The sequence below is a fragment of the Cibotium barometz genome, chromosome 55, assembly GCF_041138505.1.
Source record: "Cibotium barometz isolate CiBa-2024 chromosome 55, ASM4113850v1, whole genome shotgun sequence".
NCBI classification, from domain to species: domain Eukaryota; kingdom Viridiplantae; phylum Streptophyta; class Polypodiopsida; order Cyatheales; family Cibotiaceae; genus Cibotium; species Cibotium barometz.
This window is the reverse complement of record NC_141100.1, coordinates 36,087,004-36,101,788: the sequence shown is the minus strand read 5'-3', so window position 1 is coordinate 36,101,788 and position 14,785 is coordinate 36,087,004. Positions and strand designations below refer to the sequence as shown.

Here is a 14,785-nt window from a genome sequence, read left to right as displayed (position 1 = left end):
AGCCTTATTGGTGAGATTGGAAAGATCACTGATATTCATCCTTTGGGACGTGGATACTATCAGGTTGAGGTGGATTCGACTAAGCAGGCCATAGAATGATATGGTTTTATCAGAGAACTATTACGAGCACTTATCTTAGCAGTCCCGTGATGGTGAACATCCCCCTCCCCCCCCCCCCCCCCCCACACACACAAGTACCTTCGACGAACCCGCCACCGGTCCCTTCTTTCTGGAGATCGTTGCCTCGTCACGATCGCTCCAAGCATCCAGATTCCCGTGAGGCCCTCTGACCCTTGGGAGCCTTTGGCAGGCCCGATCACGCAGCCCCTACCCCCCTTCCCTCGCAACCCTTCTTCCTCCGACCTCCCTCCTCAACCCTCATCATCCCCCCCCCCCCCCCCCCCCCCCCTCCTCCTCCCCAAGCCCCCTGTTGTCATCTTCTACTCTGTTTTTCCCCCTTGTAGCTTCCTCCACCCCGACTTCATCAAATGCACCCCCCCCTTCCCCTTTTTTCCCGTTGCGCCCGCTGCGTGTGTGTGACTTGCAGAGGAGTCAACATGCTAGTTTGTTCGCCACTTGATGCGCCATTTCACGAGTACACTAGCGATGACCATCGTTGCCTCTCATGTGCGTGCTCTCCTGTTCAAAACATGCGTAGCACACATGATTGCCTCCATCCAAAAAATATGACGCAAGCCCTTGCCTTTGACCATACATATAGACATCTCCATTAAAGCTTACGATGCATTTTACCAAGAATACATCCCTCACATACATGTTTGGGAGGTAGCTCAACATGTGGCATATCCTATACCATTTTATGCCTCTGCAAAAGCATCAGATTACCATAATTCACATGCCCAAATTTGGCATGCCATATCTCTGCGTCTTGCATGGCAAAAGTGGTGGTAGAAACCATACATACATCCTGTGCTTTCTTCTCAAATGCGTCGGACTGATACAAGCCGTGGTATAATGTCCTAGAAGTGACTATCTCATAGTCATAGTCACTAGAAACGTTTCGGGGTTTTTGGCGTTTCGGGGCAAAACGTTTCGGCCTTCAGCTAAGAAACGCCAAGGTTTTGGTTTTTTTTCTATATAATTTTGCATTGCTAAAGTTCCAAACAATAGGAACTTTTAACATTTTGAGAAACAATTTTTTTTAAAGAAACCCAAAAAAATTAGGAGTTTCTGAAACGTTTCGAAAGGTTTCTTGCGTTTCGGGGTTTCGGGGTTTCTCACTCCAAAAATGCGTTTTCTTGTGACTATGCTCATAGTCCTTCTCTCTATCTCTTATTGTACACCTGTCATCCTCAAAGTGGAATGCATAGCCACTTTTAGCAAAAGAGGAGACTGATAGCACATTCTTCTCTATGCCTGGTACATAGAGTATATTTGTGAGATATGCAACTCTGGCCTCATTCTTTGCCTGACACGTAGTCTCAAGCGATCTTCGAGGTCTTGCAAGACCAGATATGCGGAATAATAGATCTCTTGATAGACAAGGAGATCAATGCCATAGCTTGGGTAGCTTGGGCATCATAGGCATCCCATCACTTCTGCTCTTGAGCATAGTTGCCAGGCGTTTCAGAAACGGCAGGTATGAAACGGGTTTCATACGTTTTGAAACGTTTCATAAAAGGTAAGAAACGGGTAAAAAAAGGTTTCATACAAAACAGAAAAAACATGTATATTTTTTACTTGAAATATACAAAAGAAAAAACTATTGACATAACTTATAAGAGACCACATTGAATTCATTTCAATAAAAACAGAATACATGTAAGATATGATGATATCACAAATCACGTGGGTGATCACTGATGACTAAACAAAAATCAAAAGCATCACCACGTGGGTGATGATTCATGACTCAAAATCCAAGATCAAAATAAATAACATGTCCAAAGTTCAAACTAAATAACATGTCCAAATAAAATGATACTGGCAGCTGCTAGCTACTATCTGCATCCTCATGCTCATCCTCATCTGCATCTTCTGCCTCTGGAGCCTCACTCTCAAGGTCACTGCCGGTAGCCGAGTCCTCAAAGGCCTCATCCTCTAGAGGTGCAGGTGCACCACTAGTACTAGCCTCTCGAGAAGATCGTGTAGTGCGAGCCGGAGCCATGATCTCCTCATAGAGCATAGAATAGATGTCTCTCTCCTCCTGAGGAATGTCGGGAATCTCCTTGCACTTCATGATATCAATCTTATCTGGATTCACTTGGCGAGGCTCAATGGGATGACCCTTTTGTTCTAGCAATCGGAGATTGCAATGACAAAAGACAAGCCTCTCCAATTGTGCTGAGGACAGTCTATTTCTCTTTTTCGTGTGAAAAAGAGCCCATGTACTCCAGTTTCTCTCACAAGGCCCTGAACTGCAATCCTGGGAGAGAACTCTCAGTGCAATCCGTCTCTACATTGCACAAAAAAGAATGTTAAGTTAGAGTCAAAAAGAGAGTAGCATTTGAATGTAGATTTTGAAAGAATAGGACTCACGAGACAGATACAAGATTCAAGAATCAAGAAACCTTACCAAGTTGGGTGTCCCAATACCGTATTTCTCCCACCAAGACACTGGCTCCAACTGTGTCTCCCTGAGCAATGCAGTAGCTCGCCCAAACATATGGCTACCGTTGCGGTAAATGAGAAGCTCATCCTCGAGCTTTCTCATCAGCTGTATATCACCTCCCACTCCCACCAACTTGGTAATGTACTCGATCCATCCTGACTCTAGCTCCTCATTGAGGTATTGCTCCTCATTCCTCCAAAGGGGATGCAAAATGTGAGCAACGGCATGGATTGGCCTATGAAACCAATCCCAACGCCGATTCCAGATCTCCTTAATATCTTGAACTCTGCATGTAACATGTGACACACATAAGAGATCAAGATTTATAAAATAACTCAAAGACTAAAGTTAAAGCCCAAGGGTGAGCACCTGTCACGCGACAAGGTAGTGAAATCATTGAGAGCTTCACCAATTCTGTCCATGAACTCATAAAGCAGCCCAATGGTACTTCCCTCCATGTCTGTGAGCCGAAGGACACTATACATGGGCTGAAGTGCCTTCACAAGTCCCTCTGCATCCTGCCACCAAGTATCTCTCATGACCATACGAGAGAATGCTATAGACTTGGGCTCATCCTTGTCCTCCCATGCTGTCCATTCACGACACACAACAGTGCGTAATAAGCCATGTCGCACTCTCACTAGTCTCTCCACCACAATAAACATATATGCAAACCGAGTTTTGGAGGGCTTTAGAAGCTCAAGATCACTATTGGCCCTGTACATGCTCAAAACCTTCGGCCTCTTTGTGACAAAGTTCACCATGGTAGATGCAGCTGAAAATACATGGCTCACCCAATCAAGCTTTCCCACATCCTCAATCATCAAGTCAAGGCTGTGTGCTGCACAAGGTGTCCACACAATCTTGGGGAACTCCTCCTCTAACATCCTGCCCATGGATACACAATTGGACCCATTGTCCGTGATCACCTGCACAATGTTATCAGGCCCAATTTCATTGATTGCCTGGCGCATGTGGGACATAATGAACTCCCCTGTAACCACTATCCCTGGCACCGATGCATCTATGGCACGGATGAACATTGTGCCTTTGCAGGAGGACACAAGAATGTTGTACACATTTCTCTTCCGCGCATCTGTCCATCCATCACAAAGCAAAGTACAACCATACTTTGCCCAAGTGGCCTTGAGAGGCTCCATCTCCATCTCCACAGCCAGTTGCTCCTTGCGAAGCTCAGTAGTGCGCAATGTCTCGTAGGAGGGGCCATCCCACTCACACCCAATGCGGGAGATAGCTCTCATTGCCTTCTTCCATCGAGGAGTCCTGACAATGTGGAAGGATAATCCACATTGAATAAACAACTTCATCAACTCCCTCGTTGCCTCTTTCATGGCAGCCTTTTGCATCCCTGCCTGTACATGTCCTTTCTTGAACACTGGAAGACTAGTTCTTTTGGCTCGAGGTGCCGAGCTAGAACCACCTGCAACACCACCTGCAACCTCACCACTGGTATCTTCCTCTCTGATACTGCGAGTCCTCTTGGAGACACTTTGACGTGCTTGAGGCTCTCCCAGATTGGGGATATCCTCAAGGGGGATACCTAGCTGCATGGCCTTCCAAGCCTTGAGGCTATCATAGATTTCTTGTGGCACATGCTTACATGGCCCAATGCCGAAACCCTTTGTTTGTGAGAAATGTGCCTTCAACCTGGTGACACTGCCATGGTGCTTATCAGTACAAAAGTTGCATTTCCACTTTCTGGAGCCTGAGCCACCATATCTAGACTCGAAGGTGACATTGTTCCAAAGAGAATCACCTGTTCAAGGCATCCTACAAGACGAGGATAAATGCAGATTGTTGGCCCTGCAAGTGCGACACATAACATAAACTAATCTCAATAGAGCAAGGGTGGACCGTGGAAGATATGCCATAAATATTGATGGAAGAGAAAAAAGTGTGCTGTTTTGTGAGTTGTGCAGAGAAAACCAACTTAAAGCAAAACAGGACATTACCCCTTTGGAAGACCTCCACAAGGCCCAAGGACACCAAGGAGCAGGGGGTCGACAGAAGCGATGGAAGGACAAGAAGGATGGCACGCAAATCGGCGAACTCACATGCGGCGGCCACTGGGAAGCGTGATAATATGCGCCGTACGAATCCAGGAAAGAAAACGTTTTTTAAGGTTTTTAAAAACTGCATGATGTATGAAACGCGTTTCATACTGTACGAAACGTTTCGAAACGTTTCGTACGTTTCAAAAGTGTATGAAACGCGTTTCTATGCAACACTGCTCTTGAGTAGCAGTACTAGCAACTGTAGGAGCAGCTGCCTGGGCACCTCGCTCACCCCTTTGAGGAGTGGCAAGAGATACATCTGTTAGAAGTCATCTCCTGTCTATTTGTATACACGAGGGCCTCTGTTGTGGGTGTGCCCGCCCGTATATCATTTTTCCACACTCCCCGTATTTTTTCCCTATTTTTCCCATTTTTTTCTAGTGGCTGGAGGGCTGCCAGGTGATGCCAGGAGCATCCTATTGCTGGCCGACTTGATCTACTTCAGTCGTGGGCTGTAGGAGTGCTGGCCGACTTGCTTTGCTCAGGCGTAGGCATCTGTAGCTGGCCGACTGCTATTTTCAGCAGTCGTGGACATTTTACACAGTCGTGGGCACCTTCTGGAGCTGGCCGACTGCTCACATGGAGATGTATATATTGCCCCTCAGCCCCCACCACTTTCTCATTCAGTTTTTAGGGATCTTGTGTATAGAGAAGAGTTTACACACCTATCTCTCTGTGTTTCTTGTGCTGATTATTTTCTGCAGTCTACTTGCTCTTGTCTACCCAAGTTTGGTTGTCATTTCCGCTGCATATTCTGACATGGTATCAGAGCCCTAGGCTCTAGGAGATCTTGGGCGTTTTTTCTGAGCAAGAGGGGGAGCAACAGGTTGCTGATCGGTGGACTGTTCCGGGCTGAACGGGAAGAGAAGGTGCAAGAGGAAGGCGGGCAAAGGGGCTGGACAGCCACTTGCATATTTTCTGATTTTCAGATTTTTTCCCACCCACCCACCCTTTCAGGTTACTCTCCGAGATGGCAGATTTACTCGAGATGGTTGAGAAGCACGTGAAGATTCCGACTCTCCCCACGTTCCCAGTGGATCGTCAGTTGGACGGGTCCAATTATGGCATCTGGAAGGTCATGATGGAGTCAGTTTTGGAGTCATATGATCTTGCTGATTTTATTATCATTGGGGTGCCACGGCCGGAAGCTGAGGAAGGGGAGTTATTATCGACGAGGAAGGACCGAGAGGCACAAGCACACATGTGGGACCGTGTCAACGCCAGGGTCCGGTCGTTTATATTCCTCAATTGCACACCACATGTGATCAACCATGTGAAGCACATGACGCTGGCGAGAGGCATATGGGAGCACTTGGCTTCTTTGTACAACAGGGTGTCACCCATGAAGCGGATATCCTTGGAAGTGCAGATGCGGGTTATGAACCCTGCAAAGTCTTCGACGATGCGGGAACACATTAACAAGCTGCAGGCCCTTCAGCAGGAAGTCCTTCAAGCTGGGAAAGAGATATCATCCGAAGACATGGCCATCACGTTACTTTCCCACTTGCCTGGTCAGTATTCCGCTTTCTATTTCTCGTTGATCACGAGTGGCAGGCTCAGCACCATTACTTGGGAGGAGCTTGTGCCAATGGTCTTGGACCAAGAGGAACGTTTCACGAACCCTCCTCACGGCGGAGGTTCGGAGGCCTTAACTGGCCAACGGTCGAAAGGCCGTAATACCAACAAGGGCAAAGGGAAGGCTTCACCGGAGAAGTCTTCTGAGAAGAAGCCTGATCCAGAACGAGAGAAGCTGAAGGCCGAAAGATCGTGTAATGATTGTGGCGAGAAAGGCCACTATTGGAGGAAGTGCCCCAAGCGGACAGGGAAGAGTGCTGATTCCTCAGCCTCAGCTGCGAAGACTCCGGCATTTGTGCACTTGGAGATGGTGGACTCCGATGCTTCATCATCTTCGAGCGAGGAGGCAGTTGGCTTCACCGCAAAGGATACCTGGGAATGGATTCTCGACGGTGGTGCTTCCAGGCACATGACTCCATCCCGTGACTTCTTCCTGGATCTGAAACGGCAGTCAGGTCGTATTTCTATTGGCGATAACTCCACTATTCCGATACATAGTGAGGGCCGGATGGAGATTATTCCCGACGGCAAGGGGGGCAAGCATGCTTCCCGTGTTCTTTATGTCCCTGCTCTGGGCTTTCATCTTTTGTCAGTGCATGAGGTATGCAAGACTGGCTTTCGGGTGGAATTTGAAAAGCATTCAGTTGCTCTGAGGGACCGTGAGACAGGCAAAGTTGTTTGGGAAGGCGGTGTGGAGAATGGCATCTACAAGCTCTCTGCACTCTCCTCACTGACAGGCTCTCAGGTCGGAGATTTGTGGCACTTTCGTTTTGGCCACTTAAATGTGGATGCTTTGCGGCGCGCCTTCCGGGACCAGATGGTGGTTGGCTTGCCAGATGTTGGTAGTAGGCAAGGACGCTGCAGTTCTTGCATCCGTGGTAAGCAGCACAGGGAATCCTTTCCGAAGCAGGCTTCCAGGCGGGCTTCGAAACCATTGGAGTTGATTCACACTGACTTGTGTGGACCACAGCAAATACCATCCTTGGGAGGATCTCTCTACTTCATGCTGCTTGTTGATGATTGTACCAGATTCACGTGGGTCTACTTTCTTTCCCAGAAGGACCAGGCTTTTGCTCGGTTCAAGGATTGGCACGTGATGGTGGAGAAAGAGTCTGGATTTCAGGTCAAGACTCTCAGGGCTGACAAAGGAGGTGAATTCTCCTCGACTGTATTTTTTCGGTTTTGTGCAGATCATGGCATCAAGAGGGAATTGGCCAATACCGGATCGCCTTCGGAGAATGGAGTTGTTGAACGTAAGAACAGGACTGTGGTGGAGATGGCGAGGACTATGCTGGAGCATCGAGATCTTCCTCGTCCACTTTGGGGTGAGGCTGTGGCAACAGCTGTCCATACCATTAACCGCTCTCCGACGACTTCTGTACCCCACATGACTCCATTTGAGGCATATTTTGGCAGGAAACCCGATGTCTCGCACTTCCGTGTCTTTGGGAGTGACGCGTATGTACATATTCCGAAGAAGCAGAGGGGGAAGCTTGACTCCAAGTCCCGCAAGCTGGTATTTGTGGGGTATAACTCTCTTTCCAAGGGATACAAGTTGTATGATCCAGAGAGGAACGAGATTATTGTCAGTTGGGATGTGGTCTTTGACGAGCATGTTCCAGCATCCACTGTCGAGGAGCCGCCACTTCTTGGAGATCCAGAGGAGTCTGATGATGATTCCCAGTATACTACTCCAGTTGATCCACCTCAGTCATCACAGGAGGTTGAGCCCGCAGCTGGAGTTGAGCCCCCGCGACCACAGGAGGCTCCACGATCTGTTCGAGTACCTAGGTGGTTGTTTGACACCCTTCGGGAGTCAGGTGTCACGGAGCTACCCTCCGAGTGGACCACAGAGGACGGCCCTCGAAGATCACATCAAGTCCGAGATAAAAGCAACACGGCGGAGCTTCTTTAGGTGAACTATGCTCTTATGTCTCGTATCATGCGGGATAAAGAGCCCACTTCCGTAAAGGAGGCCCTTTCACAGGATACTTGGAGGGAAGCCATGCAGGTGGAACTTGACGCCATCGAGAAGAACAACACTTGGGAGTTGGTACCGAGGCCGTCGAAGCGGTCAGTCATTGGTGTCAAATGGGTCTTTAAGACCAAGTACGCGGCTGATGGGTCGGTGGACAAACACAAAGCCAGGCTCGTGGCTAAGGGTTATGCTCAGCGGCCAGGCATCGACTACGAGGATACCTTTGCACCGACAGCGCGGATGACCACGATTCGGACCGTTCTTGCCCTTGCTTCTTCTCAGAGGTGGCCCGTGTACCAGATGGATGTAAAATCAGCGTTCCTTAATGGTGACCTGCAGGAGGAGGTGTACGTTGAGCAGCCTCCAGGCTTTATTGTTCCAGGATCGGAAGGGATGGTTTACAGGTTACGTAAGGCCTTGTATGGTCTTAAGAGCAGGCTCCCAGGGCTTGGAATCAGAAGATTGATTCCTTCTTTATTTGGACTGGATTTCAGAGATCGGTTGCAGATCCGAACCTGTATCTCTTTCGGGAACGCGGCATGGTCACACTTATCATCCTTTATGTGGATGATCTCATTCTCACCGGCGGTCATGTGGAGCACATTGGAGTGACGAAGGCTGCCTTGTCAAAGGAGTTTGAGATGACCGACTTAGGTTTACTCGACTTCTTCTTGGGATTGGAGATCTGGCAGACCCAGAGGGGGTTTTTCGTCTCTCAGCAGCGGTATGTTCATGAGTTGCTTGAGGCCTTTGGGATGGAGAACTGCAAGCCTATTACTTCGCCGATGGACCCGAACACAAAGTTAACCGTTACAGATCCTTGTGAGCCAGTTGATGCCTCGCAGTACCGGAAGTTGGTTGGTTCATTGATCTGGTTGTTGAACACCAGATTGGACTTGAGCTTCTCCGTGGGACTGTTGAGCTCTTTTATGCAGACGCCATTGAAGACTCATTGGGACGCAGGATTGCGGATCTTGCGGTATCTGCAGAATACGAAGGATCTGGGACTCTTTTACACAGGAGGGAATGGAGTCAAGCTCCAAGGTTGGAGTGACTCAGATTGGGGAGGAGATCCAGACACGAGGAGGTCTACTTCAGGATACACTTTTACCCTCGGCTCAGGAGCGGTTTCTTGGAGCAGCAAGAAGCAGCCAACTATTGCCCTTTCTTCGACAGAGGCAGAGTATCGGGCTGCTTGTGGTGCTGCTTGTGAGGTTGTATGGCTGCGGAGGCTGCTAGGCGAGATGGGGTTTCTACAGAGGGAGCCCACAGTCATCCAGTGTGATAACCAGAGTTGTATAGCTATTGCTCGGAATCCGGTTTTCCATGCCCGGACCAAGCATATAGAGATACAATATCACTTTGTTCGTGAGAAGATCTTGGCGGGTGACATCTTGCTACTTTATTGTTCGACGGAGGACAATGCGGCGGACCTCTTCACGAAGTCTCTACCTCAGGCTACGCTCAGGCGGCACTCCAGCTCCCTGGGTTTGGTTTCACAGCCAGGAGCTGAGAGGGGGTGTTAGAAGTCATCTCCTATCTATTTGTATACACGAGGGCCTCTGTTGTGGGTGTGCCCGCCCGTATATCATTTTTCCACACTCCCCGTATTTTTTCCCTATTTTTCCCATTTTTTTCTAGTGGCTGGAGGGCTGCCAGGTGATGCCAGGAGCATCCTATTGCTGGCCGACTTGATCTACTTCAGTCGTGGGCTGTAGGAGTGCTGGCCGACTTGCTTTGCTCAGGCGTAGGCATCTGTAGCTGGCCGACTGCTATTTTCAGCAGTCGTGGACATTTTACACAGTCGTGGGCACCTTCTGGAGCTGGCCGACTGCTCACATGGAGATGTATATATTGCCCCTCAGCCCCCACCACTTTCTCATTCAGTTTTTAGGGATCTTGTGTATAGAGAAGAGTTTACACACCTATCTCTCTGTGTTTCTTGTGCTGATTATTTTCTGCAGTCTACTTGCTCTTGTCTACCCAAGTTTGGTTGTCATTTCCGCTGCATATTCTGACAACATCTGCTGGACGTACATCTTCACCATTCACATAACCCCAAAGGTCTTTAGCCACAGCCAGATTTCTAACCATAAAACTCCATAGGGAGTAGGTTGCCACCTCTTGGGACAAAACCCTAAACACATCCGATGCATTCTGAGCCATAGATCCTATAGAAAAGAATCCAGTCCCACGCTAGTGCCAAACGCACTGCAGATAGTGCCCCACTGAATGCACCCAGATGATGCGTAGTGGCTCACTGTAGCAACAAGTATATGAAGAAAAAGACAAAGTGTAGAGTATAAAGAATGTACTGGCAAGTATCTTTTGGAGCCAGAAATAGGTGCATGGAGCTGATGTAGCACTCAGAAGGGAGCTGATGTAGAGTATAAAGAATTTACTGGTGAGTATCTTCTGGAGCCAGAAATCGGTGTAGGTAGCTGATGTAGCACTCAGAAGCCTCTCTGGTGCTGAAGCGAACTCTTCCAGGGAAGTTGGAGTAGGGAGACTGTCTGGACAGTAGCGTGGAGGCAGCAGTCACGCTCTGGAATGCCTACACTCACCCCTGGATCTCAGCCGCGGGGGTGAGCCTCTCTCCGCTACTGCCGCCGGTTGGGTGGGGCGGTGGTGGTGCTCTGCCACCGGCTGGGAGGAGAAGCTATGGTGCTCTCCCCATTAGGGCGGCTTGCTTTTGGTAGTGGATGTCCTTGGATCTCAGCCACTGGGCGGGACGATGGTGGTGCTCTCCCCACTACTACCACCGGCTGGGTGGCGCAGCGGCGGTGCTGTGTGCCACTGGTTGGAGGAGGGAGGTGGCGGTCTCTCCCCACGAGGGCCGCCCATTTTTGGTGGTGAAAATGGGTGGTGGCTGACTTGGCGGCGGAGGGAGGAGTTCGGGCGGAGCTTTGGCTTTGTAGGGCTTACCTACAGAACCAGAGTTCTAATACCAAATGTTGGAAAGGAGGGAAATGGATACGTGCAGAGCAGCAACCTCACTCACACAAGGAGTACATAGAGAGGCGGCAATGACAAGACGTGTAGATGTGGTATGCACGTAGTCACATCATAATAATAAAGTGAAAGTAGAAGTCACAACAAACCCTAAACCATAAGCGGTGTCCTTTCACGACGGACGTCCTAGGGAAAAGATCCGCAAGGGATAAAAAGTGCCCCTGGTAAGCCCGTGTTTACACTTGGCACTCCACATGGCATAAAATGCTTTCACTCCCTCCTCAGTTCCTCTTAGATTTCTGGGACAATTTTTGGCAATCTTTGCTAGACGATCCACTACTGCTAGGATGGAGTCCTACATTTACCAAAGGTAATCCAATGATGAAATCCATGCTTATGCATTCCCATTCCATTTGCGGGATGTCTTAAGAATGCAACTTTTCTGGTAGTTTTATTCCTTCATCCTTGATCTTTTGGTAGATTAAGCATCGAAGGACATGTTGTAATACATCCTTCTTGAGTCCTGGCCAAAAGAAACATTTCGTTATAGCCATGAAAGTCTTCACATATCTGGGATGTCCTGCAATAGGTTTGTGTCAAGCCTCATTTAGAATTCTTCTCTTCAAATCTCCTCCGTTCGGAACAGTCCTTGGACGGCATAGATGGAGGGGCTGCCATGAAGTCCTCCAAAGTGGGGAAAGCCAAGGGCATGGACCGGCTATCTAATGAGCACAGATGACCGGTCAAAAGCAGGGGCGGGGGGTGGGGGGTGGGACGTAGGAGGTGGGGAGACAGGCAACCGAGGGAGTAGGTGGATATGGTGGTGGGGCAGAGAGAGGCGACGGGCTAGGACGGGAGGAAACCGGCGGGGAGGGTGTCAATGCTCAAAGGAGTAAGACAAGGGGAGGATGTGATGGGGCAAGGGGGGGCACAAATGACTAGGTGGGGAAGCTGCACCTCTCCTTAGTCTTTCCTTGGATGTGAAGGCCAATGTGAGGCAAGCTGTCTAAGGAAGGTTGGTTGAGCCAAGATGGCAAGAGAACCCAATTGGTGCGTAAGCATGGGGAAACTAGGGAACGGGGCAAAGATTGGGTGTAGACGAGCAGGTTTGCACGTGGGAACCGGAGTTATTAGTTGTAACATGCAACTGCTATGATTGTGTAATGCACAACAAGACCTTTATACCTTTATGTTAGTGAACATCAAGCAATCCACTTTTATCTTTATTCACAGGAGATAGAGCCGAAGAGAGAGAGAATGCAGAGACGGCACGAGATTGGGTCCCAATCTACCCACTTAAGGGCCCCCTACGGCAACCAGGAGTATTTGCTTTATTACTTCGGAAAATTTCTGTTACAATGCAGAAAACGTACCGAAGGTAATTGACGGAGGAATGCCAAACACAAGGACATTGTAGACCAAATGTCTGCTGAACCATCAAACGGGTTGAAGACAACTATGAAGCCACTTCGGAGAGCTTTATGCACACCCAGATCTGGTGAGGGAGGTGCACTGCTGAAGGCTGAATGCAGAAGAGAGCTTCAAGCTGCCTTGGGACTGCAGCACAAGAGTGCTTGGCTGAGATTGATGTATGCACAAGACAAGGGTCTCAGGCATACATGCTTCTGCACTTTTCTACTGCTGAAATCTATGAAGAATGAGATGATTTTAGGCAATGGCTGAGGGCTGCTTATATATGGAATTTTGCTGCTGGTGGGTGGGTGTTACTGCTGTCGGCCTGTTTTTATGTGCTCACGACTGCTGTTTTTAGCATTAAATGCTATCAAAGCAGAACATTGCTTCCACACGTGTGGTGTATGCTGTCCTGGCTGCTGGCTGACTGCATCTACACCTGGCCGACTAGCTGTCTAGGCCCTGTAGGGCTTGCCGACTGGCTGTTTGCCCTCTTTGTGTGGCTTATGGTGGCATACAAGGCAAAGACTCTTAGGTTGGTCCCCAAGGGCTGGCCTAGAACCTTAATCCCTCTGCTAAACCTAAATGCTTCTAAATGCATGCTATGCTAGGCTGACTTATATGCTTGACTGTTCTCCAAGTGGGTTAAGTGTGACAGACTCTAAGGCTTGGAATGGCCTATGTTGCTCGTGCTTGGCATGTCCCTGGACTAGGGCTCACAATGGGGTCATGGTATATGACAAATTTTCCTAAAAAGGTACTACTTCTATACAAGTATGGCACTGATGAGCCAATGAGGTGATAGCTCAAGTGGTGAAGGTGTTTGTCTAGGACCAGGAGGTCTTGGGTTCAAAACCCCACAAGGTGCTTGCTCGGAAAAAACACCTTTGGGCGATGAAAAATGATAGCTATGGGAGGATCTTGGGCCTAAGGCCAGTTGGATAAAAAAAGTAGGCACTGATGATGAGCCATTGTGTCACACCGCACCTTAGTGCATGGGTGCATGTGACATTAGTATATACGGAAGGGGTGAAACATTCTCCTTTTGGCAGTATTTTCTTATTTTGTGTTTGTGGCTATGTTGAGGTAGTCTTCTTTCCATCGTGCACGGAGGTGGAGGTGAAGCTAGGATTCAAGCCTGAGTAGCTTGCCATGTGCCAAAGAAGATCGTGCTCAGAAAGTTTGATGATAAACTGTATCCTTCTGCTTTGCATTCTTTGTGGCATCAATTTGTAGCGTAAGTTTTTGTGGTACAAATGTCCGAAAAGGACAAAGTTATTCTTGCTACTAGTTATCACCCCAATGGCCCTCATCATGATGCAAATGATTCAACCGTTTGAGACCCAATATACTCTAGAGTTTGAGCAGATGAGATCGGAGTCTGAGGCTGACCGGGAGCATCAGCGATGCGAGGCCAAGGAGACTTGACATGCCAGGAGGACCACCATTAAGCTGAGGTGGAATGGCAGCACCAGGAGTTCATGGCGATCCTCCAGTAGTTCGCACGTATCCTCTCAGTCAACCACCCATGTCAGAAAGAAGGAAAGTATGATGATATACTCGGTCCTTCAGCTTTGCATTCTTGGCTGCATTAGTTTAAAATCCAAAAAGGACATGTTGGCTGCCTGTGCGCATGGTGGAAAGACTGGTTGCATAACAGTAAGAAAGCCGTGACTGTGGTTGTCGTGTACCAGTGGGCCAAGTTCGAGGAAGCTCTCAAAAGCAGTTCCTATCACCACAGTTGGTCGATCGTCTTGGGGACGAGTCTTGGTCAAGGATTGTTTCGAACTGCATGACATAATTTCACTGTCCTGTTTTTGGGAAGAAAGGACTACTTTTTAATTATATTTTGTCTTGCTTTGGCTTCACAAGACATGTAGTGTGCTTTTCTGATAACATTTTTAATGAGAGAATAATCAAGTTGTAGCATGTCTTGTTGCGTCTTATTGCAGGCCTCATCCAAATGAATGTTCAGGCAGTGATCTGGATGGAGATTTGTATTTTGTGAGCTGGGATGAGGAGTTGATCCCCTCAGCAGTAGATCCACCTATGGACTACCAGCCACCGCCACCTAAATTGCAAGATCATCCAGTAACAATTCAGGCAAGCCACTCACCCCACAGTGACAATGGAAAGACGCGATCAGCTTCATTAAATTCATTTCTTGTACTGTTCCTCCTCTACATGCCTTAGTGCCCCCCCCCTCACCCGCGCATGTTT

The 14,785-nt window shown here is 48.6% G+C and overlaps 2 protein-coding genes and 1 pseudogene across 3 annotated transcripts in view; 1 reads left to right on the top strand and 2 right to left on the bottom strand.

Moving 5' to 3' along the window:
* Positions 1-14,785, top strand: part of LOC147607690 (putative RNA-dependent RNA polymerase 1) — a 41,129-nt pseudogene that overhangs the window by 25,138 nt on the left and 1,206 nt on the right. Inside the window, exon 3 of the transcript XR_015264675.1 lies at positions 14,518-14,669. The product of XR_015264675.1 is annotated as a putative RNA-dependent RNA polymerase 1 (transcript). The remainder of the gene's footprint in view (positions 1-14,517; positions 14,670-14,785) is intronic.
* LOC147607692 (uncharacterized) lies at positions 1,571-2,778 on the bottom strand. Its single transcript, XM_086790309.1, has 2 exons — positions 2,537-2,778; positions 1,571-2,416 (listed from the first exon to the last, which is right to left on the bottom strand). The coding sequence occupies exons 1-2, from the start codon at positions 2,672-2,674 to the stop codon at positions 1,955-1,957; spliced, it is 600 nt and encodes a 199-aa protein (XP_086646435.1). The 5' UTR covers positions 2,675-2,778; the 3' UTR covers positions 1,571-1,954.
* Positions 2,686-4,158, bottom strand: LOC147607691 (uncharacterized). Its single transcript, XM_086790306.1, has 3 exons — positions 2,942-4,158; positions 2,840-2,858; positions 2,686-2,778 (listed from the first exon to the last, which is right to left on the bottom strand). Exons 1-3 carry the CDS (start codon positions 4,141-4,143, stop codon positions 2,734-2,736), a joined length of 1,266 nt encoding a protein of 421 aa, XP_086646432.1. The 5' UTR covers positions 4,144-4,158; the 3' UTR covers positions 2,686-2,733.